At 49.2% G+C, this 25297-nt stretch overlaps 1 protein-coding gene across 3 annotated transcripts in view; it reads left to right on the top strand.

Annotated features, from left to right (window-relative positions):
* Positions 1–23719: 23719 nt before the first annotated feature.
* NECAB3 (N-terminal EF-hand calcium binding protein 3) overlaps positions 23720–25297 on the top strand; it is a 108703-nt gene continuing 107125 nt past the window's right edge. For all 3 annotated transcript variants that reach the window (XM_073309904.2, XM_073309905.2, XM_073309906.2), the window contains exon 1: positions 23720–24110. In XM_073309904.2, the coding sequence (XP_073166005.2) occupies positions 24000–24110 (111 nt within the window). In that variant the 5' untranslated portion in view covers positions 23720–23999. The remainder of the gene's footprint in view (positions 24111–25297) is intronic.

The following is a 25297-nucleotide window of genomic DNA, read 5'->3' on the forward strand; positions in this document are numbered from 1 at the left end:
GATCATCTGGTGCAGCAGCAGATTTCCTCTGTACAAGAGTATTGCACAAACAGGTGTGCAATGAAGGTGGCTTCAGATTCCCTCCCAAACATCCAGAAATGGCCACTATTGGAGACATGACACTGGATTAAATCGGTCATTGGCCTGTTTCAATGGCCTGCTCCCAATGGCCCAACTCTCTCCAGTTCAGGTCAGTTGGAAGCACTCCCATTGATAACAATCTGTTTTATGTTGCTGAGTGGTCCTGACCTGAGAATTTGGTCAGTTACACCTAGCCAAGGACATAAAAGAGAATAAGAAGAGGTTCTATAAATACATTAGGAGCAACAGAAAGACAAAGGACAGGAGAGCTAATAACAGATGACATCAAGAAGGGTGAGCTTTATAATTCCTATTTTGCTACAGTCTTCACTAAAAAGGTAAATTGTGATCAGATGCTTAACACAATATTAACCACAAGGGGGAAGGAACACAAGCCAGAACTGCGAAAGAACAGATTAAAGAATATTTATATAAATTAGGTGTATTCAAATCAACAGGACCTGTTGAAACTCACTCTAGGGTACTTAAGGAACCAGCTGAAGCAATTGGCAATTATCGTTGAGAACTCCTGGTGGTTGAGTGAGGTCCTAGAGGACTGAAAAAGGACTGGATTGTACCTGTCTCTAAAAAAGGGAACAAAGAGGATCTGAGGAATTATCAACCGATCAGTCAGCTTAACTTCGATACCTGGAAAGATACCAGAACAAATGATTAAACAATTAATTTGTAAGCACTTAGCGGATAACAGGGGTATGAGGAATAGCCAACATGGATTTGTGAAGAACAAATCACATGAAACCAATCTAATTTCTTTCTTTTTTTGACAAGGTTACTGGCCCTAGTGCATAGGGGGAAGCTGTAGACATGATCTATCTTGATTTCCAGTAGGGCTTTTAACAGTTGCACATGACAGACTCAAGTAAACTAGGGAAATATGGTCTAGATCAATGATTCTCAACCAGGGATCCGTGGCCCCCTGGGGATCCACAAGCCCTTTCAGGGGATCCACGGGGCACTGGAGCTGAAATCTGATGCCCCAACGCCCCCTTCAGGGCTAAAACTGGGAGCCACAGGGCTGAAGCCCCCAGCCCTGGTGCTGCCATGGGGCTGAAGCTGGGAGTTGCGGGGCTGCAACCCTGAGTCCCGGTTCCGCCTCTGTGGGGCTGAAGCACTGAGCACCAGGCTGAAGCCCCAAGCCTCGGTGCTGCCATGGGGCTGAAGCCAGGAGCTGAGGACTGAAGCCCCGAGCACTGGTGCTGCGGAGGGGCTGAAGCCGGGAGTCTGCCATTTCCCGCTTCATCCCTGGAAGGTGGGGCTCAGACTTCTGGGTCAGCCCCTGGGGTGGGGATCACCAAACCTGTAGGTCAGCCTCAACACCTTCTGGCCCAGCTCTGGCTCTGCGCAAGAGACTTTGCATGTGAGGGCTCATTTCTTGATTTCTGTCCTCGGCCCAGTGAGTCTGACACCAGCCTTGCAGGTTACCTAGCTCTGTTTACTGGGTTTAAAGGAGCTATTTCAACAGGAGCAGGACAAGTTACACAGCACAGGGGGGAAGTTTTTTAAGCATAAACAATAAATATCAGATATGGATACATTTTTAATGTGACCATCAGCTTCAAAACAACAAAACCCACTGAGTGATGATACTGAACTTCCTTCAACAGGTTCAACCACAGTAAGAGCTGAAGAACACTGAAGAGGTGATGTGAGTAAGAACCATAAAGCCATTATTAACCTTGCAACATTTAGGAAATACGAAGACAGCTATTTGAATTTTGATTTTATTTGTTCTGGAAGTGGAGAAATACCTCAACCGCAGTGTGTAATTAGTGCTAAAGTACTGTCCAATGAATGTTTGAAACCCTACAATTACAAATTCATTTAACTACAAAGCACAACATCTATAAGGATAAGCAGCATTTTTTTTTTCCTTTTTTTCTTTTGTTTTTGAGCGAAAGGCCGAGGAACGGCTTGGTACTAAAGCAGTAATGAAATCCACAACTACTGCAGATAAGAAGCTTTTAAGGTCATCTTATATAGTGGTGCAGAAAATTGCTAAAATAAAAAAATCACATACGACTGCTGAGATTTTGATAATGCCATGTATTATTGAAATAACAAAGGAAGTGTTTGGAGAGGAGAAGGCCAAGGTACTGACAAAAATACCCATGTCAAATGATGGATTATTTCTATGTCAGAAGACATACTTTCTCAGTGTATTGATCAGCTGTGTGACAATGGATTTGCTATACAGGTAGATGAATCCAGAGACATTTCAAAAATGTCCCATTTATTTGTCTATGTTCGGTATGTGTGGAATAAGGAAATAAAGGAAGACTTTTTGTTGTGCAAAGAGCTGAAGACCGGAAAGCATTCTGGTGTTGTGCAAAAAATAAAAGCCTTTGCATCTCACACTATTTTGACACATTGCTTTTTTCACTGAGATGCGCTTGCTGCAGAAGATACTGCACCAGGTCTTCGCAGCGGTAATGCTCATTAATTTGATTAAATCCAGAGCAACAAACTCCAGGTGTTTTGCTGCACTTTGTGAGGAGGTGGGTATGGCTATTTTGAGGAAGAATGCTTGCCTGTATATTTAATCTCAAGGAAGAGTTATGTACTTTCTTAGTTGATAAGAAAAGTGAACTTGCTGAAGGGCTGAAAGCTGACGTGTGGCTGGGAAAACTGGGTTACCTCACAGACCTATTCAGTGAAATGAATAAGCTGAATAAAAGTTAGGAACACTAATTTTATTGCCCAGCGTGAAAGAATTGAGGCACTCAAAAGAAAACAACTCTGGAAAGTTCGTGTCTGTGGGGGCACTACTGATACGTGTGAGCTCTTACATTCTTTCATTCAGGAACGAAACATGGACTTTGACGTAATTAAACCTCAGCTAGCAGCGCAGCTGCCCGGTCTGCTTAGCAAATTGAATGCTTATTTTCCTGAACTCACAACAGAACAAGCTGCTACATGCGTGTGTGCTACAAACCCCTTGAGTGAGAACACTGAAGCTAAACTTCCATCTAATGTCCCATCAAAACTGTTAGAAGAGCTCATTGACATTTCCTCAGACAGCTCCCTCAGAACCAGGTGCAAAGAAATGCCGCTGGAGACATTTTGGTGTGAGTGTTCCAATGAATACATCACTGCTTCTTCTGCAGCACTGAAAAGTTTGATCCCCTTTGCAGCCACCTACTTATGCAAAACTGGATTTTCAGCCATGCCATCAAGGAAAACAAAGTACCGAACCAGAACGAACATTGACCGTGACGTGCGCTTGTGCTTGTCAGAGATACCCCCTCGTCTGGACAGAATTGTTGATCAGCACCAACAGCAAGTTGCACACTAAGTAAATAAAAATAATAATATTCAGTTTATTTTTGTGCCTATATTGTCCCTTTTAAAATATTTTATACGTGTGTGTATTTAACGATATAACGATCCATTTTAATGCCGTTTTTAATCTACTGGATATGCAGAAAACCAGTTGCTGTGGCATAGGTGGGCCTTGGAGTTTTTACAGCATTTTTGGGAGCGCCTCAGAGAGAAGAAGGTTGAGAACCCCTGGTCTAGAAGAAATTACCCTAATAAGGTGGGTGCAAAACTAGTCGAAAGACCGTACTCAAAGATAGTTATCAATGGTTTGCTGCCACACCCTGGGGATGCATTTAATGGGACCCTGGATCCGGTAATATTCAATATTTTCATTAATGGAGGGAAAAGTGTGCTTATGAAATGTGTGGATAACACAGCTGGGAGAAGCAGCAAGAACGTTAGAGGACAGGATTAGAATGAGAGGACAGGAAGGGACAATCCATTGCACGCCTACAAAATGGGAAATGGCTGCCTAGGACGGAGCACTGCGGAAAGGGACCTGGGGGTTTTAGTGGATCACAAGCTAAATGTGAGTCAACAGTTGCAACACTGTTGCAAGAAAAGTGAACATCATTCTGGGATGTATTAGCAGGAGTGTTGTAAGCAAGACGTGAATAGTAATTCTTCCGCTCTACTCAGCGCTGATAAGAGCTCAGCAGGAGCACTGTGTCCAGTTCTGGGCATCGCATTTCAGGAAAGATGTGGACAAATTGGAGAAAGTCCAGAGAAGAGCAAAAAAATGATGAAAGGTCTAGAAAACATGACCTATGAGGAAAGATTGAAAAAACTGTGTTTGTTTAGTCTGGAGAGGAGAAGATTGAGAGGGGACAACATGATAACAGTTTTCAAGTACATAAAAGGTTGTTACAAGGAGAGTGAAAAATTGTTTTAGTTAACCTCTGAAAGTAGGACAAAAAGCAATGGGCTTAAAATTGCAGTAAGGGAGGTTTAGGTTGGAAAAATTAGGAAAAATGTTCTAACTATCAGGGTAGTTAAGCACAGGAACAGATTACCTAGGGAGGTTGTGGAATCTCCGTCGTAGTTTTTTTTATAAACAGGTTAGACAAACATCTATCAGGAATGGTCTAATTATTATGTAGTCCTGCCTTGAGTGCAGGGGACTGGACTAGATGACATATTGAGGTCATTTCCAGTCCTACGCTACTATGATTGTATTAAAGGAAATGTTTTGTTTTGACCCAACTTGAAATTTTTGTGACTTTTTCGATTAGCTGAATTTTTTTTTAAAATTACTTTTTGGCTGGATCCAAAACTAAAATTTGTCTGCTTCTTTTGGCATTGCCAGCACATCAAAAAATCCATTATTCTCCCAGTTCTATTCTGTAAACTAGTTTTGAAGTCTGGCACTGGGCATGCAATTAATATTTTGAACAATACTGTAGCTTTCATGTTTGAAATACCTTACACCAGGGGTAGCCAAATTTACTGACCCTCCAAGCCACATACGACAATCTTCCGAAGTTCGAAAGCTGGGGTGCGCCTGCCAGGGCTCAGGACTTCAGCATTGCTTAGAGATCTTTTTCCTAAACACTCCTCAGTGTTTTTGCAAATATAGATAGGTCTCTTTTTTTAATCCCTTTGTGACAGGTTGGACCCCCCCCCTTCTGGGATGCCACCTGATGTGCTGGGATTTCACTGAGCGTCTCCTGCTCCACCGACCTGGGTTCCAAATCCCTGTTTTGCTGAATTATGCTCTCTGGCCTCTTGACACACACACACACACACACAGACTGAAGTCAGTTCTGTGTTAGAGGACTCTCCCAGCATTCACGTGCACACCCCTTTTGGGAGATAAGCCCAAAATAATACTGTCTTGCACTGTATAGAAAAATCTGCACAGCGCAAGCTCATAAAAAGCCACCCTCTTCCTCAATGTGAAGAGAGATGTGCACAACTTCTTGCCCCCCTCCCAGTTAGAAATTACATAAACTGGGTTTAATAATAAACAAAATAAGCTTATTAACTACAAAAGGTAGATTTTAAGTGGTTAAAGAGATAGCAAACAGAACAAAACAGATTACCTTAGTAAATAAACAAAAGCCGCAAACTGAGTTTAACACACTAGATAGGTAGGATACAAATTAGCAAATTCTCACCCTGGGTGATAAACAGACTGGCAGATTATTAAGGCACAAGTTGCCTTGGCTTTTTTTCTTACTTTCTTTCTAAAAATCCTTCCAGCCTGGAACCATTACTTCACACAGTTCAGTCTTTGTTCCTCAGGTGTTTCCAGGTGTGTTGTAGGGAGAGTGAGGCCCCCTCATGTTGTCATTGTCCCCCTTTTATATCTTCCCCTCACTTGCTGGAAAGCTTTTTTGCTGTGACCTGGGTCAAACAGTTCCCACTGTGTAGAGCTATCTCTGAGAGGTTTCTATTGCACACAGTTCCTGGGGTAATCCTTATGCTTGTGTGCATTTCTTCAATAAGCCACTAACATTATTTGGCCTCATCCAATGTAGCACATTTGAAATACAGAGACATGGTCAATATTCCCAGCTTCAGCTACAAACATGATACATGCATACAAATTGGATAAACACATTCAGTAAATTATAACCTTTCCAATGATAGCTTACAAGACCCATCTTGCATAAAGTACATCTCATTTATGTCACATCCATATCATAAGCATATTTCCATAAAGAATATGGAGTGTAACATCACACCTTCACTCTCCATTTCAGTGAGAATTCTGAGCTAAAAGCTAAAAGACGCTATGAATGGGTAGTCTTTGTTATACACTAAATGAGCCAGAGTCTGGTCCCAGTTTCAATGCTGTAAATCCACAATATCTTCACAGAGGTTACGCCAGTTTTAGACGAGCACATCTGAACTTGGGAGCTGAGCCAGTATATCCACAGTCATCTGAAGAGCTCATGGCAGGTCAGCATTTCTGTATCCTCTGCCTAGACACAGGCAGTGCTGTCTGTGTAAACTTTAGCATTTTTATCTGCTGGGATAGGCATAAATATTTCACATTTTGAAAATAAATGTATCTTTAAAAAATAAGTAAAGGAGGTGAAGTGCAGCATCATTTATTCATGGGAATGTCTGTAAGTGGGTGTATCATTTATTCATGTACGCTTCTGTCCTTGTCCCTTTCTCTGGATCTGGAGTGGAGAGAATGCCTGTTCTCTGGTTATAATGCAGCAGTGATAGTTGGCTGTTCTGATACAGATGTACTGGGCACTATTCATATCCCATCAGTCGGCTCCCCTACCTGGTAAGAGCGCTAAGTGTGAGTGAGAATGATCAGTGGTGTTGGTGAGACAAGGTGGGGGAGGTAATATCTTTTATTGGACCAACTTCTGTTGGTGAGCGGTCTTGACCTGAGAGTTTGGTGAGTAGTCTGCTGGGGCACGTGGTAAGGAACTTTGTTAAGTTAGGCTCTAGTAAACGTTTTATCTTTATATTTCTTGTAACCATTTTTAACTTTTATGCCTCATTACTTGCACTCACTTAAAATCTCTCTTTGTAGTTTATAAACTTGTTTTACTATTTTTTCTAATCCAGTGTGTTTAAGAAATAAGCAGGCATATTATTCCCTTAAAGGAAAATGGACTTAATATGTACAAATGTACTGTCCTGGAGAGGGCTTAATGCATGACTGGAAGATGCTCAGTTACTATGGGCAGATAAGAACCTGAATAGAATAGAATACATGCTGGTAAAGCAAATAAACTGGTCAAAGTGAGTTGGTATCTAAAGGTCCACGGAGAAGAGGAATCAGCCTAACTAGTCAGTTGGCTTGGGACTCAGTCACTGTGTTGCTGGGTCTTCTTCACAGCACTGCAGATGTTTCACTTCAGACAATGTGTCTGAGGGACAAACACTCTTGCAAAGAGGATCGCATGCTGTGGGTTTGCTGTGGCATTGCATATACACTTTGTGTGTGCGGGTGGGAGGTGGTCTTCTTAATTTCACTGGGATTCTCCAGAAAGAAAAAGGTTTTTTGTTTGTTTGCTTTTTTAGGGCGAGTGGGTTTGTGGCAAATCACAGCAGCCCTATAATATGGTCATGTACATGGCTGTTCAAAGACTCCAGGGTACAAGAGCAGGGGGTCCAGGCAAGCAGTCCCTCCCTCAGCGCGGCTCTCTATCTGAGTGCAGGCTGACTGCTGCAATGCAATGTGTGGAAAGGGCTGCTGCTCTCTGGCTAGCTGCTGGTGCACAGGTGGCCATCGCCTGAGACCTAATGGGATGTAGCTGTTTTCCAGGAGCTGTCCTGATCGTTGCTGTTTGGGCAAAGTGGGGCCTTGAACCTGCCTGTAGCTCCTGATTGCTTAATCCTCAGGAGACTTTTGTTTCCGTCAGCTGTGCAGCATGTCGCTGAACTCCTGGAATTGTCTTCATAGGGTGTGAATCCCTGTTTCGTTTGCGGTAAACACTCCCCCATCACAGGTTAGGATTATTCTCAAAACCTCACTCAGAGCTGGTCCTGCTTCCCAGCTCTTCAGTCTGCCAGGTGCTGCCTGGCAACAGCAGTGTCCAGGGCTGCGTGCTGCATCCATCAGTACATGATGGGTTACATCTGCCCTGGGTTCCATTAAGCCAAGGCTGATAGTGGGGCAAAGTCCCGCAAGATGTAAGCTTCAGCAGGGCAAGGCACTAGCAACCCCTATGGTGCTGGGGTGCCTGGGAGTGACCAGCCCAGCTCCTCAACTTGTGCTGCTCATGGGGCAAGGGTTGTGAATGGCCAGAAAGCCCAGGTGATGTGCTGATTCAGCATCTGCTGGCAGAGCTGCTATGGAGTGCACCCGGCTCCTGTTTGCAGCTCCCCCCCCCACTGGAATCCCCGCCACATTTTCAGAGAGGTCTCAACCCACGCTTCAATCTTGGCAGTGGCATGTTTGCAGGAGCAGGCAATTGGGATCAACCAGCTGTGATCCCGCACGATAGAGTTTACAGGGACCCACATGATGACGTTTCCTGCCAATGGCTCCAGTCCTGCAACTGAGGCAGGTGGCTAGAGCTGTGCAAAGTTGCACTGAAGTCAATAGGGTTCTGAGTAAGTACCTGGTACAGCCACCTGCCTGTGCCCTCGCAATTGTAGGACTGGAACCTATGTCTGTAATCCAACACGTGCATCCACAAATGAGTAAGGGTCCCAAATTGCAGAGGTTGTTGTTGAAAATGCATCCCTTAGAGTATTAATTTATAGTTCTCAAAATCTATATATGCACATGAAAATGGCCATACTGGGTCAGACCAATGGTCCATCTAGCCCAGTATCCTGTCTTCTGACAGTGGCTGATGCCAGGTGCTTCAGAGAGAATGACCAAAACAGGGCAATTATTGAGTAATCCATCCCCTGTCATCCAATCCCAGCATCCGGCAGTCAGAGGCTTAGGGACACCCAGAGCATAATGTGTCCTTGACCATCTTGGCTATTCTCTATGGACCTATCTAATTCTTTTTTGAGTCCAGTTATAGTCTTGGCCTTCACAACATCCCCTGGCAAGGAGTTCCACAGGTTGACTGTGCGTTGGACATGCAATGAAGGGGCTAAATCCAATGAAACTCTGAAAATGCACTGGAATTCAAGGGACAATGCTCCTTCCATCTGAGGCTACTCCCTCTTATAACAACACTCAGATTCACAGGTAGAAGGTCCTAGAAATGAACAGTAGAGAATGCCATGAGCCAGGGAAGTATGGTCCCCATTTTACAGCTGGGGAAGCAGAGGTACAAGGAGTTTGAGTCACACAGTGAGTCAGTGACACAGCCAGCGACGAAGCCCAGATCACCTGGTCCTTATCTGCTAGCCAGATTTTCCCTGTTTCCTCAGCTTGTGCCAGGTCACAGGCTTTTGCTGTAAACAAACAGCACTTTTGGAGAGCTGCTACAGATGGTGACTGCTCCGGAGTTCATGCTCTGCATCAAAGTTTCATTAATCAAAGCTTGTTTCTTACTCATTTGAAAGAATAATAAAAAAGCAGCCCCCCCAAAACCCCTTTCTCTTGGAAATTCCAGCACAAAACCCACTTAGAAAGGCCTGAATACCCTGCTGTGAGGTCCCTGCTCCAGCTCCCTTCGCTCCCTTGATTCCCAGAGGCTAGGGGGTCTGGTTGCTTATTCAGAAAGGTCAAGTTTTTCTTTCTTTCTTCATTGCACACTCTAGCCCATAGATTGTTTTCAGTGCTCTCAGCTGGGTCATGTGGCTGTTTTGCTACTTGAAAAGCCTGGCTTCAGGAAGGCCCCAGCTCTGCTGGTTTCCTAGTTGCTCTCAGCTGTGTATATTTTTAGCCCTGGAGGTGAGGCCAGGGACAAGGACCCCTTTTGTGACAGAGCACTCTCGCTCTCCATTCAGCTGTGGAGGGGTGGTGGGGACAGCATGTGGGTTGCTTTGGAAGTGAGGTTATGCTCCCAGCTGGCCACATCAATGGGTCTGCAAGAGGCCCATGCCAGGTGGCGTTCAGGTAATCAAACCCCTCCTTTCAGCTGATTAAACTTCAAAACAGCCAAATAAAAATTAGACCCAAGAAAATTTACCTAAGAGCACAGCGCAGGTGGGTGGAGAGGAAGTTCTGGTCCAGTGGCTTAGGTGCTAGGTGGGAGGCTTAGAAGACTTGAATTTTGTTCCCTCTACCAAAGACTTCTCATATGACCAGGGCCAAATCACTTAATCTCGCTGTGCCTTGGTTCCCTATCTGTCCCTGCTAACAAGCATGGGATCTGTATGCAGGTGGCCACCAGTTCACTACACATGCACAACCTCTGCCTTGTATGTGCTCCTAGAAGAATGTACATGCCTGTCAGGCTCCCTGAATTTCTAATGAGGGAATCCTGTATCACTACAGCCTGTCTGTGTCCCCATCTCCTGTAGTGACCTACTGGCCTCCTGCAGGGCTGGCTGGTTATTCCAGAGTCTGCACCCAGACTAATGGGCCAGCTTCCATGGAGCTACACGGACGCATGTGGGCCTGAGCGTCCCCTATTGACACAGATGGAGCAATGCCACACTGGAGCTGCGTGATCCACGCAGCATGTTAGTGATGTTGAGTGCTAGCTGCATATCACTGAGAAACTTGTAGCCGACTGTGAGTCATTGCCAGGCAACCCAGAGATGTCCCTCTGAACTGCCACTGATGGCCTGGGGGACAGTGGGAGTTTCTAGGAACAAACCTTGTCATGCTGAATTAGCACAGTGAGAGTATGCTAGCTGATAGTCCAGCAAATGGCCTGGTAATGAAGGCTGTGATCAGCCACCTGGAGGGAATACTTCCCAGCGAAGTGACGAACTCGTACCTGGCACCCAGCACAAGTGTGCAGAAGTTTGGTGTATGGCAGGGTGGGGGGCTAGGGGGAACCACACACAATGGGGCATCAAACACAATGGCTCAAGCCCTGGCTTCTCCCAGGCAAATGAATCAGCGGGAAAACCTGTCAGCATCACTTAAAGCATCTTGCTGATGTCTGCAGCAGCTGGTCTGGATCCACCCATTCCAGGGTTTTTAAACTGCATAGCAACGCCCCTACTAGTGGGAAGTTCTCTCCAGCTCAGCGACTGATGGAGCAGGAAGTTAAATCCGCAAGGGCCAGATACCGAATCCGATGGTCCCGCAAGTGAATAAGAGGGAGATGCACAGGGAGAGGCTCCCTAAGCTCCGTGAGACACAAGGATGCTCCCGAGGGATGCTGGAGCTCCCCCTGCACTGAGATCAGGGCATGTGGGGATGGACTGCAGCTCTGCAGTGGCAGAGGGGAGTTGGCACCGCAAATCACCAGCCATCCTAGATGCAGCGTCTGGTCCAGTGGAGGTGGAGGATGGTGATGACCCCAGTTCTCTCCTGGGGACACCCAATGCCCCACATGTGAGGATGTGGTGCGGTGGGGAACACAGTGATGCCCCTTTGGGGTGAAGCGGTGTCTTTCTCTCACAGACGCACACAAGGGCTGTATATAGTTTCAGGATGGAGTCTGTGACCCCAGACAGCACTGCAGACAGCCCCTGGCAGCTGTGTGCAGCCCCAGTCTCTACTCCTGGAGAGGAGCGTGATGACGAGGCTGGCTCCTCTTTACCATCTGCTAGAAGTAGCAGCAGCAAGAGCAGGGGCCAGGTATTCTCTATCTTCCCATGCCCAGCGTGGTGCTGACGTCTCCTCCTCTGTCCCTGCAGATGCGGAGTGGCAGGGGGAATAATGGCTCCAGGCTGGGCACAGTAATTCTTGGTTTAACGTGTTAAAATCCATTGGCGAAGGCTGGAATTAGCTCCTGGCTCCTGCAGGAGGAAGGGTGCTGTATGCACTTGAGTGCCTATCACACACTGGGCCATTAGGCTCCAGTTGGCACTTATGAGGCCACTGAAGGAATGCCCTGGCCAGACCTCCTGCGCAGTGCTGAGAAGTATACTTGGGCGGACAGAGTGCGAGCTGATCTCGCTCTAGTCTGAACTCATCTTGATTTTTTCCACAGGCTTAATGCAGGGCTGGTTGCCCCCTGAGATCTTTTGAGACAGGAAATGCGAATCAGTTATCAGCCACAATGTTGTCATGCCTATGGGATCAGTCTGCAGCTGGATGATAGCTGGGTACCCAAACTCAGGCCCAAGGGATGCAAATTCCTAAGCTGCAGTCAACACCAATGATCTCACTGCAGTCACCAAAATACCTTATAATCAGTGGGGGCTGGAAATATCTGAAAGCAGATAGGCAAACTGCACACAGGGAGGTGCTCGCAGAGTTGGTTTACAGCCACAGGCTTGGTCGGAACTGTATTAATTCACAGTGGTTCTTTGAAATGGGAATTTTTCTGGCTGCTGCCAGAGCCAAAGCTTTCAAGAAACACAATTGAAAAGAAAATAAATAAATTTTAAGTCTCTAGCGCTTATGGTTACAAAAATAATCTTGAAAATTCAAAGTGAGTATAAACTGATACAGTGATATGTGCCTGAGTCTGCAGACAGTCTGAAACTCCATTTCCCGCCGTCCTGTGAGTGCGGGGTCGGGCCCGCCCTACAATCACTGGGCGGCAGGAAGTGGAGCAACCCGGCCCCAATCCGCTCCGCTGGTTTGTGCTGGGGGGCGGTTCCCCCCCTGCCCTCCAAGCCTGCTCCTGCCCCCCACAGGCCTTGGGTGCAGTCCCCCACCCCCCGCGGGGGGACTGCGTAGGGCACCACAATGTCTAGGGACGGCCATGATGTTACCCATTGCTTCTGGGGTCAGTGGGAAGGGAAAGGTGCTTGTTTGCATGTGTCTAATCAGGCATAAGCTCCCTCCTTAGCAAGGGCTGCTCAGACTCCACGCCCTTTAGCTCTGCCCTTTGGTCTAGGGCTGGGCATGCAGTGGGCCAGATTCCTTTGAAAGGAGTGTGAGGCGGATGAAAGGAGACAGGATCCAGCCAGTAGTTGGCTCTGTTGGGGTAACATGAGCACAGGCCGAAGAAACAAACCCAAGAGCCCTGACAGGTTCCTTGGGCACCAAGTGAGACCTCAGCCTGATCTGGCTGGCAGTCCTGCACCAGGCACATGCAGCCCTCAGCCAGCAAGTTGGATGCAAACATGAGACCACGCACTCGGGAGTCTAGCTTTGGGCGTGTCACATCTCTGGAGTGAAGGTGGCAATGGCAGAGCCTTTGTTGTCACCATCGTTATATTTCCTATCCACAGTTGCACCGCAGCCCCAATCATCATTCCATGGACTGAACTAAACAGTGATGGCACGAGAGCGGCTCTGCGAACGAATGGAGACTTCAGCCTCGTCCGCTTGGCTAGGCTCCAGCTGTCTCCCCAAGAGAAGAATCTACTCAGGAGAGTCAGTGGTGGTTGTGTTGTATCTCTACTGGGGTCCATGTAGCTACACCAGGGATGCATCTGCTTAGGGTGTATTGTTGGATCATATTAAAGAAGTTCTGTATTAAAATCACAAATGAGTTTGATTCCCCACAGTTTAAATTCCAGGGTATTACTAATGAAGAGGTCTCTTGGTTTTTGGTGCTGTTTCTCTCCCTCTCTGTGTGAAACTTGCAAGCTGCTAATTGCGTTAGTACATTCTAAGACTGAGTCTGTTCTCAAAGCAATTCACAGAGAGAGAGATTCAAAGCAATACTCTGTAACAACAGAAACAGAGACTCCCCGCCCTTTTGTTGTATTAACAATTGTGATTAAAATAGAGATAGAGGATGTATGTGGATGCATGCTTGGTGTGGATAATAACTGAATGATCGGGGAGGTGCCAGCCTAAGAATACAGTGTCTATCGGCTGAAGAAGGCGTCAAGTGGAAATAACCAGAGGACCCCCGGAGGGCAGACTGGAATCCACCCAACAGCCTCAAGAATGGGAGAACCAAAGAACAAGATAACATCTAGCAGCACGGAGCCGTCAGGAATGTGCCATCTGCTGATTGATTCAGCAACAGCATGATGAAGCAATTCCCATAGACTGGCACAGGAAGAAATTCCTATACAAATGGACTCTAGAAAGTGAGAACTTTGGGGTCTGATTCTGCAAACCAACTTCCAGGAGCATCAGATGAGCATTTGACAAGGTCCTGCTCCCTCCTCATGTCCAGGCCACCTGGCCAGTGGCTTGGCATGAGCAACTCTAAGGCTGGTAACTATGATAACAACCTTGTAGAACCTGTGTGCGTGTGTTTGTATGAATGAATGTGTGAATAAATATGAGATTGAATGGAATGTTATAGCTATAACTAACTGCTTACTATGATTCTTTCTGTATCCACAATAAATGTGGTATTTTGCCTTTTTCCCTTTAATAAGATCCTGCTGGTTTTTATTTTATTGGTATAACAGTATTGTGCCTTTAAAACAAGAAGGAGATGGGGATGGGGAATTCCCCTCTGATCCCAGTGCATGCTGGGCAAAGTGTCATGGGGAGGAAAGATTTCTCTGTTCCCAGGCAGTAGATCTTGAGAGAAGGAGGTGGAAGGAACTGGAAGTCTAGGAGGCTGCAGCACAAGACGGGTATGGAATGGACCATGCTGGAGCTTTCTCCGCATTGCTCTGTGGCCTGGGGAGACCTTCCTAATGGTAAAACTGGAACAGCTGTTGTGAATCCAGCAAACCCCAGCACAGGGACGAGGAACATATTCAAGGTGGGCGTTGTTCCCTGCACATGAACATATTGAAATAGCAACATGCGCCCCCACCTAGGAGCAAGAATGGGAGAGAAACAGCAAGCCAGGCAGTACTCGGGGTCAGAGGTTGGGAAGTCCATCCCGTAAACTCAGAGAGTGCATAAAAGTGGAGAGCCAAAGAGGGAGGAATCAGGACGTGCTGGAGCCAAAGTAATTGTAGGTCAAGATATTTGCTCTCCCAAGAGCTGGTTTCAGACCTCATGCCTCTCCAATGAACATCACCTTGTGTTACAGCTGCACCTCAGCCCACCCCTGGGAAAGTTAAGTAGCTGCGTGGATTGACTCTGGCCATTCTTTCTCTGCTGTGCAGCTGCTTTCTGCTCCTTTCAGCTTAAAGCATTGGTTTTGTTATGACAACAGCAGCAGTAGCCACAACTCAGCCAGCCATGATTACATTTCCCCCCAGGAGCAATCATGCAGGTATGTCGCTGCCAATCTTCCTGATTAAAACCTTGACATTTCAGTTCAACACGCTCCTTGCTCACAGAGTAACGCGCCAGGAGAGCAGCACTTTGCTCACTCTCTAATGGAATTGTGTACTGTACGTAAGCTGGAGACACCACACAGATAAAACGTTGTGTGAAAATCCAGATGGGGCCTGTCAAGGTTCCTTCCCCACTCTGAACTCTAGGGTACAGACGTGGGGACCTCCATGAAAGACCCCCTAAGCTTATTCTTACCAGTTTAGGTTAAAAACTTCCCCACGGTACAAACTTTGCCTTGACCTTGAACAGTATGCTGCCACCACCAAGCGTTTTAAACAAAGAACAGGGAAAGAGACCACTTGGAGATGGCTTGATAATAATTCTCACCAATTGGTACAGGTGAACACAGACCCAAACCCTTGGATCTTAAGAACAATGAAAAATCAATCAGGTTCTTAAAAGAAGAATTTTAATTAAAGAAAAGGTAAAAGAATCACCTCTGTAAAATGAGGATGGTAAATACTTTACAGGGTAATCAGATTCAAAACATAGAGAATCCCTCTAGGCAAAACCTTAAGTTACAAAAAGACACAAAAACAGGAATACACATTCCCTCCAGCACAGCTTATTTTACAAGCTATTAAACAAAAGAAAATCTCACGCATTTTCTAGCTAGATTACTTACTAACTTTACAGGAGTTGTAAGGCTTGCATTCCTGATCTGTTCCCGGCAAAATCATCGCACAGACAGCCCAAACCCTTTGTTCCCCCCCCCTCCAGATTTGAAAGAATCTTGTCCCCCCATTGGCCATTTTGGGTCAGGTGCCAGCAGGGTTACCGTAGTTTCTTAACCCTTTACAGGTGAAAGGATTTTGCCTCTGGCCAGGAGGGATTTTATAGCACTGTATACAGAAAGGTGGTTACCCTTCCCTTTATATTTATGACAGGGCCGGTGTGGATTATATAAATCTTTGCTGCTCTAATTTGGGGCATGTAACAACAAAGGTGGGGTGGCTTAGGCTAGTATTAGCTTAGACATACTTGGTCATAAACCATTGTCTAGTTTCAATGGCTTTGTACTTGAATTAAACTCTTGGGGCCGATTAAGTCCTTCCAGTGGGCTTTTACCTCTCCAGCTAAACAATTGAAAGCATGCTTGATAATAAAGCATGAAAATCCACTGGTGAGCCTGCCCCTTAACAATACAAGGAGCTCTGAGACAGAGCCTTGAATTCCTGTCTACACTCAGGGTATGTCTACACGGCACTTCAAGGTGAGATTGTAGCATGGGTAGATGCACCCAGGCTAGCATTACTCAATATAACAGTGTAGACGCAGCGGCGTGGGCTTCAGCATGGGCTAGCAACACACGTGGATAGTCAGGGGCCTGGTGTGCGTGTACAGCCCATACTGAAGCCTGTGCCGTCACAGCTACCCCGTTTCTTTCAGTAATGCTAGCGCAGGTAAAGCCAGCATGGGTGTGTCCACCCGAGCTGCACTAACGCCTTCAATTGCAGTGTAGACATACCCTTGGAGAGCAAACTATTGCTAACCGTGGGTTTCAGCCATGGGGTTCTTCTGAATTAGTATTGAAAATGTCATATGTGCTAGCTGGGAGAATGTGTGCACTGTTTGCTTAAATCTATAGCAGGAAACTAGGCGGGTAGAGGGGAGCTGGAGTTTCTAGGCAGAAACTCTGCAGTGATGGGGGGGAGAGACAGAACCCCCTTAGGGATGGCACAGCAGACTGCTTGCTTTACTCTCATAAGGTTTCTTGTTCATTTAGAAGGCCGTGGCGCTCTGATTCATGGGCATTGTTCTATGGCACTACACAACTGCAAACACTAGCCAAAGCTGAGGACCCAGGGCTGGATCTTGGTTCCCTTTCTGGTCCCTGACTCTGTCTAGGCTCCTGAAAGCTGCTAAGAGAATAATACAACCCAAGATGCCATATTAGTTCTGAGCTGTAGTGGAACCCACACATCGGTCACTAGAGTAAACTCAGCTCAGCTGTGTCTGGGTTCACAGACAAGAACAAAGCTGCTGTAGAGATAAATTTCCAGCCATACTTGACCATAGCACCTCCTAACCCACTCCATTTCCTGGCCTCTGGTGCAGGGGGTGTGGCCACGGCGTCCTTTAGCCATCAATCAACAGCTATGACCTCCTGGTCTCCTACATAGCTGATGTTATTTACAGCAGCCCTGAGGTGGCTCTGATTTATGGAGTGGACCAGCCTGGCAGACAAATAGGGTGGCTTACAGGTACATTTGCATTCCCACTCCTCAAATGTGACAAGCCCAGCTTGACTGTAGCTCAGGACCTGGGCGAGTGTAAATAAGACTAGCACCTGATATGCTAGTTAAAATAAAATCCCAAAGGCTCTCAATCTTCATGCATAAACTGACCATCATCCAGGGTCAGGAAGGAATCTCCCTCCATATTACAGTACAGAATTGTGTACAACAGACCAAGTTCACTGTGGACTGAATTCTGAGCTCATTTACACACTGTGCGACCACACAGAATTTGATTATGTCGCAACTGGGAGGAGGCAGCAGGAAGACAGTCTGTGTGCACGTGGCTTGACCACTATCTGGAAATTGTTCTCTTCAGAAGGAGCTGGTTTTATTTTTGAGCCATGGAGTCCTCTCAGGTTATTATCCAGCATGCAGTACATAAAACAAAGGGTGGTGATTCCAGAGGAAGGAACTCAGCACTGGTATTAAGGGGCTTGTGTGAAAAACATTTGCTCTCCCAGCACGAGAGGGATCCCACTCAGGACTGCCTGTTGGGCAAAGCAGTTGTCTGTCCTCCAGGCCAATGCAAAGAGAGACCGGGGGAAGCTGACAGATTAGGGGAGAGTTCTGCATTATGCTTTTCCTTACCATTTCACCCAGTGTCCCGGAGCATTGAGTTCTGGTTTGTTTGAAACAGGCTGTCTTGTCTCGCTGCAGACGTTCACTCTGAAGAGGGGTTTCAGAGTAACAGCCGTGTTAGTCTGTATTCGCAAAAAGAAAAGGAGGACTCTGAAGAGGGGAAGTCTCTAGCGGGGGCCCAAGCTGGTAGGGACCTGCTGAAGGAGCCCCAGTGAGAAGCAGAGGCACTGAAGCCAGTGGAGTTGTGGGGCTCCCCCTTGAGCACAGTGCAGACACGGGGCGTATTGCTGAGAAGGGCACAGTCCCAGACAGACAGCTTAGCACATGCTGCGCCATTGTGATGTGGAGATAAAGCCTGAAGGGATGAAATGAACAAGCTGTGATTCCAGGGTGATGAGCCCCATTCCCTGGGAAGATATTGGAATTCAGAACCTGGAACAATGGGGCCAACCTGCCTCTGGCCTTTACGTGATGCATCAAGATGACTGTTCAATAGTAACAACAATAATGTCAGATTGAGCCCCCCAGGACCGGGGCCAGCTGGAGCAGGGAGTGGGGCTTGGACTGTGATTGTGAGGTCAGTGGACATGCAGTGATCTCATTGGTCAGCTGTTCAGAGCAGTGGGCTGATCAATGGGGTGTCACCATGCTGATGCTCTCATGTCTCCGTGGTTCTGTTGGGACCAATCCCTGCCCCTCGGGCTCAGCGTTTCAGGCTGCCCCAAGGAGAGGCTCAGACAGCAAGGACGCAGAAACAGTGATGGGGAATGGGGACCCTGGGCAAAGCACAGACCCTCCCACTGGCGAGTGCAGGCAGAGTCTCTGGACCAGACTGATAAGGGGCTATGGAGGTGACTGTCCATTCTGCGGCTCTCCTAGGTTCACTCCCTGTGTGGGGGTGTTATTGGAGATGGGGCTGAGGTGCAGAATTCAGATCTGTGTTGAGATTTCTCACACCCCAAAGGGACGGGATGGGGTTTGGCTCTCGGGTTTTGGTTCAGCTGTTTGTAGAGAGAGAAAAAGAGAGAGCTAAACCTAGACATGTTGATGAAGAAAAGCCCCAGGGGTAGAGGGGAGCTTGTTCCACTCACCCTCCCATTCAGAAGCCATTTTTCCCTTTTCAGTACCTCAGGTGTCTAAGCCCAAACTTTTCCTGTGAAGAATAATAAGATGATTCAGTGGGGAGTTCCTCAATCCACCCCATGACTTTGGCAAACTCCCAGTTGTGGAAAGAGAAGACACAGAGTGGAAATGGAAAGACAAGGCCTGAATCCAGATCAAGTTTGTTGGACTGATGAGCTCAACCTTTTGGCTTGAGGAGAGAGTTCAGCAGAAGTGCAGGAGTGTCCCTGGGCAGGAGCAGTCCTAACAGGGTGTGCAGGTGGGCATGGCAGCTCTGGGATAGCCCACTGGGGATGGCACCACCTGGCCATTGCTATCTCTCCAGTGATGAAGGGGAGACCCAGTCAATGCCTGGAGGAGCTGGACACTCTTGTTATAATTGTGTATTTTGTTTCCACAGATGGAACAGTGCCCCAGCATCCTTAGTCCATGCAGACAGAGAGTGGGAGAAGAAAGAGAGAGAGGTTGGAGCCAAGCCCAACAGAGCCCCAGTGAACAGTGCAGTGAGCGTGGTTTTTTCTTACACAATGTGGATTCGCTCCAATGGGATTTTCCTGCACATGTCTTTTGCCTTATTCACTCTGAGCTGTTTGGGGTGGGGTCATTTTGGAGTTGTGTTGTGTCAGCACACAGCACATTCACAGCACTAACCCCATCCCTGACCTGCACCCTGATTTAGTGTCATACAGACCACAAACTGTTCCCTTCCACTTGCCACGTTCCCTCCTTTCTAGGCCACAGAGAGAACAGGAAGCTGTGTTTCCCTTCAACATACTCATCACACTTGCAGCTCTGCATTAAAACAAAGACTATAATCAATCTCATGCTTCAAGGCTTCCACCAGTCACCCGCAGGGGTCAGGAAGGAAGTTTTTGCTTCCTGATGCATAGTTGGCCAGCTGTATTATGTTTTTTTCCCCCACCTTTCTCTGAAGCAGGGGTGGGCAATAATTTTCGCAGAGGGTACACTCCTTTAATTTTGGTAAGTCATCATGTGCCTCATATTTCTACTATATTAATGGAGGGGGTGTGGGGTCTGGGAGGGAGTTTGGGTGCAGGAGGGAGCTCCGGGCTGGTACAGAGTGTTGGGGTTCAAGAGAGGGTGAGGAGTGTGGGCTCTCAGAGGGAGTTTGGTGCAGGAGGTGTCTCTGGACTGAGGCAGGGGATTGGGGTGCGGGAGGGGGTGTGAGGTGCAGGCTGTGGCTGGAAGGCGCTTACCACAGGCAGCTCCCGGCCAGCAGCGCAGCAGGGCTCAGGCAGGCTGCCTGCATGCCGTGGCCCCACCCTGCTCCCGGAAGCGGCTGGCAGCCTGCTGCTGCTGGCATGTTTCTGCGCGCCCCTTCGGGGCAGGGGGACAGCAGGTCTCCATGTGCTGCCTACGCCCACAAGCACTGCCCCCATTGGCCAGTTTCCGGCCAATGGGAGCTGTGAGGAAGGTGCTGGGGGTGGGGGCAGTGCGCGGAGCCACCTCCCTCTCCCCCCTCCCCCCACCAGGGCTGCGCAGAGACATGCCAGCAGTGGCCAGCCCCTTCCGGGAGCGACTGGGGCTATGGCAGGCAGGCAGCCTGCCTGAGCTCCCCCCTGCACCGCGGGACTTTTAGCAGCCCGGAGATCACGAGGGGGCAGCCAAAGAACCTAGCAGGCCAGACAGGAATGTTAGATGGGCCGGATCAGGCCCACTGGCCGTATTTTGCCCACCCCTGCTCTGAAGCATCAGGCATTGGCCACAGCTGAAGGCAGGACACTGTAGAAGATGACCCAAAGCTCTGAGGTGGTACAGTGAATCCTCTCTTCCCAGATGCTTAGCTGGTGAGTCTTGCTCACATATTCAGGGCCAAACTGATCACCAGATTTGGGGTTGGAAAGGAATTTCCCTCCAGGTCAGATTGGCAGAGATCTTGGGTTTTTTCTCCTTTCTCTGCATCATGGAGCAGGGATCACCATTCTGGGACCATCTGTAGATCCCATCTAATCAGCTGCCTGTCAGTGCAGGGGTCTCAGGCACTGCGGGCACCACTGTCTCTCCTGTTCTCTGCCTGCCGCACACGACAGCTTATCTCCTGAGGTCTGAAACGTGGACAAAATATTTGGCTGTGGTTTGGTCAGATAAAATCTGAGGTATCTTTTGTCTTTAGTTATTTGTAACCAGGGCACGGGGAGGGAGAGTGACCCAGTGAGTCAGTGACAGAGTTGGGCATACAGCGGAGGAGCCCTGACTCTGAGAGACCTTAGGGTTAGAGCATTGTCACCAGCAGGTGCCAGTCTTTGGGATCAAGAGAGGAGAAGGCCCGTGGTGCTGGGAGCAGGCGAGAGAGAGCAGGAGGAGTCAGTGCTGTTCCAGCAGCAGAGAGAGGAGGGGGAGCGAGAGCAGCACCTTGAAAAAGAACGGGCACAAAACTCAAAGGGGGAATTCATGAGGGGGCGATCACAGCTGCAGCCCTGCTGTGAAATGGCTCCCTTGGTGCCCTGAGGAGGGAAGGACAGACACTGGTTACTGGAAATTTGGGCAACTCTGGGTATGTTACCAGTGCAGGAGGAAACGTTGGCCTTTCCTCCTGGCTAGCAACCCTCAGCGGGGAGCACTGGAGGCCTGAGCAAGGGGTCGGGGCAAAGTTTCTACACCGGTTAGAGAAGAGCTGTTACAAAGGTACTGGACATCCACTGAGGCCCATGGCAGATGTGGGTCGGGGCCAGGGATAGGAGGTCTGAGCTAGGGGTGCAGACAGGACTATCGGAGACTCAGTTTTAGAGCAGGAGAGTCATGGTCTCCTCCACAAGCAAAATGGAGGCCCAGGATCTCTCCCGAAGAAGGGGCCAGTCCCAGAAAGATTGCAACAAGGCAGGGTGGGATGCAGGGGGACCCGACAGCTGCCCAACCAGCCTGCTACAGCTGTATTCTTTCTCGGTTTCCTGCCCTGGCCAACTAACTCTTTCATTTTTTGATCCCTAGTGGTACAGCATGACCAGGAGAGACATGCATCGAATTATCCCGCTGCTCCCTGGCTAGAGCATTGCCTTGAGAGGTGGAAGATCCCTCTTCAAATCCTTTCTCACCCTCAGGCTATGGGGGAATAGAGCCTGGGTCTCCCACATCCCCAGTGAGTGTGCTGTCCACTGGGACCTGCCTGCAACTGCTGCTGTTTTGTGTGGAGTGAGGCAGGTGCCAAACTCATTGTCCCAACAAGTGACAGGTACCTGAGCTGTCTGCCTCCGGGGGGCTCCCGGCTGTGGATCACTAGCAGAGATCAGCCCCTCCCTGCAGCCCTGACTTAGGTGCCAAGCTCCAAGAGAGGAGCAGGATTTACGACTCACCCCTGGCATTGGCATCTCCCGTTTGCTAGCTGAGGTGGCCCTCTGGCTTTCATGGGTGGCATTCTAAGGTGCCGGTCCCCATTCATTGTATAGGGAGCCGTGGTGCCTAACTCAGGCTCTGTGGCTCCCAGTGATGTTCCTGTCATTTTCTAGGGGCCTGAAATGTCGGTGTTGCCATGCTCAGCATCGCAATGCCTGAGTGCCTTGTAGATCCAGGTCTCAGATACTATAGTGACGAGCGCCATAGAAAAGCCCATGCAGAAATGAATAACTCTGTCTTCAGAGCAGGGTTTGAACAGCGTGCAGTAAATAAGGCCTCAGGTTACACACTGAACAATGAAGATAGAACAGAATAGTGAGTAGCGGCTCATTCAGGGAACACTTTTCACCCCATGGACTGAGTGTGTAAGAATATAATCTGGGACCATGTAACTAAAGACTGGCTCCTCATGTATACACACACACACACAAGGGGACTTACTTAAGGTGGCACATGAAAATCTTAATTCTGGAATTTCCTACCTTTTGTGTACTTGACTTTGCAACCTTAATAACGTTCTTTTAAAGTAGTTACTTTTTGGGGGGGTGTAATAATTTACACAAGCTAGGTGGAGACTTGTGGGGCTCTGCTCTGTGAGGGGGAGGAGAAGCAGGAATGATGGGGCAAAGTTAAGACTGGGGGGGATTTCCAGGTTTCCTGAGGGTTTGCACTAACTGTTAATTTTCCCATTTGCCAATTGTTTGGCATTTTAACACCGCTCTTTGGAACGCGTTGGTTTATTTGCACCTCACATTTCTCTCAAACTTGGTTGTCTTTGGGAGCTCTACTTAGAGGCTTGGTTTAGCTGCGGAAGGGGGGGGGGCTGGTGCAGGGGGCTCTCTGGCTGCAGGTTGGGAGCCCTTGCGCTGGGCTGGCTTTTTTCTTTGTTTCATGACGGATTCTTGGAAACAAGTCCAAGCGGTTATTTAGTGCAACACGCAAAGCTGCCAAATCCATGCCCCTTTAGCAAAAGGGGCTAGTGTCCACGTCTTGGGAGGAACTTAGGATCCTTCCAGCAAAGCGCAGAAGCTATAGGAGTTGGTTGCATTTGGCCGTAGACGTTTCAGGCCTTTAACACAAGATTTGGGGTCCTGCTGCACCGCCCCCGTCGCCCGCCCGCCCGCCGCCACTGCGCCGCTCTTGCCCAGCTGCTTGTGCTGCCCTGGTGCCGGTGTTCAGCGTGCAAACGGCTTCTCTCCTTGACCGCAGGGCGGGGGTCCAGGCCTGCCGCCCTGTCCCTTGTTTTCTGTCCCCGCACCCCCGGGGGCGCGGCGTTCAGTGCCCGTGCTAAGGCGGTGACTAGCCGGGGCCTGCTCCGTGGCTAGCCCCTCTGAGGCTGGGGCCATCCCCGCGGCACGCCGGGGAAGGGCGGGCTCCCCACCGAAGGCAGCGGTTCCGCGGGGGGGGGGGGGGGGCCTGGCAGCAGCCCGCGGCCGGGGGCTCCCGGAGAGCGGCGCGCCGCGGAGCGGAGCAGCTGGCTGGCGTGACCCGATCCCCGCTCGCGGCCAATCAGGCGGGCGTGGAGGCGGGCGGGGAAAGTTGCCCGCTGGAGGCTGGCCGCGGCCGGAGCATCTGGGAGCGCCAGGGACTTGCTGAGCCCCAGCCCCAGCCCCAGCGCAGCAGCCCCGGGGCCGGCCGCCGGAGACTCCCGTCGCAGGCTCCAGCCCTCGCGGGACCGGCCGGGGGCGATGCTGGCCTGCGCGGAGATGCTGACTATGTGCCGGCTGCCTGCCGAGCCCACCCCCGGCGCCGGGCGGCCCCCGCAGCCCCGCGGCCAGGGGCTCTCCCTCCTCCTCGATGTAAGTCGGCGCGGGGCGCGTCCCCCCTGTGCGCGGAGCGGGGCGAGCGGGCGAGCAGCGTCACGGTCCCTCCCCGCGGCCCCCAGGTCCGGGGGGCTCAAGCCCAGGCGAGCCGGAGCCGGGGGCCGGCGGCCGGCTGCGGGCACTGGGCTGGGCTGGGAGCTGGCGGGGTCCCAGAGGGCAGGTGGAATGCCCCGCAATGGAGACTTCTGACCGGGGCTGCCCCCGGGCAGGACCCTGCGGGGGAAGATGCTGGTTTAGTTGCTGTGACCCGTGTGTGTGTGTGTGTGTGTGTGTGTCTGCCCGCACACACCCACCGTGATGCGCACCGTCAACGACCTGGGACCAAGGGGCACCTGCAAAATCTGCCTTCAGGGGCACAAGCAGGCAGTGGGGTGGGCAGAACAGGTGTGTGAGTACAAAGGACAGAGAATTGTGTCTTTGCATCCCCACGTTTTGCGTCCATGAGCTAGGTGCCCGGGGTTGAAAATTTGTCCATAATGTGCAGTGCCATCATTTGGACTGGGAAAGAATGGGGAAATCCTTGCTTTCTCCTACGGAACAATGAGCAGTTCCTAGCATTGTTCCCTAACAATACCCACGCCTATTTCATCCCCCAACTTTGCAAAATGCTACTAACTCCTCCATCTGAGGGCAAGCTTTGCGGGGGGGGGTGTTGTTTTCCTTCATTGTCATGCAAGTAGAATAGTACGTGTTTCTTTTTCAATCGGTAGCCTGGGAGGAGGGAAGCAGATTTTGTTTTTTTGGGCTGGTCAATTTTCATGAAGCTTGAGCCCCAAACTGAATTGTGTAATTGTAACTAAACCTACAGCTGCTCCGGAGGTAAAAGTCACCAGAGCGTGGTTTAAAATCTCAGCTGGGAAATCTATGTTAACAAAGGTTTATTGTAGCTGGCAGTTACACACTTAACGTGGGTGATGAAGGGTTTTCGAGTCCAGTTCCAAAGAGGACTGCCAGCTGGGAAACATTTGAAAGTGTCTTTGCTTTTAACGTGCTGTGTTTACTGCAGAGTTGTGGGTATTGTCTGATCATTGTGTGCCCTGCCTCTCCCTCAGAAACTAAGAGTTAAAAGCAGCTTTGAAGTAATGATCTGACTTAAGGCTTCCAGGCAGCCCTCCGATGCTAGGAGCTGGCTAAGAGCAGCTGTTTGGGCTTCCTGCAGCTGT

The sequence above is a fragment of the Lepidochelys kempii genome, chromosome 13, assembly GCF_965140285.1.
Source record: "Lepidochelys kempii isolate rLepKem1 chromosome 13, rLepKem1.hap1, whole genome shotgun sequence".
Lineage (NCBI taxonomy): Eukaryota > Metazoa > Chordata > Testudines > Cheloniidae > Lepidochelys > Lepidochelys kempii.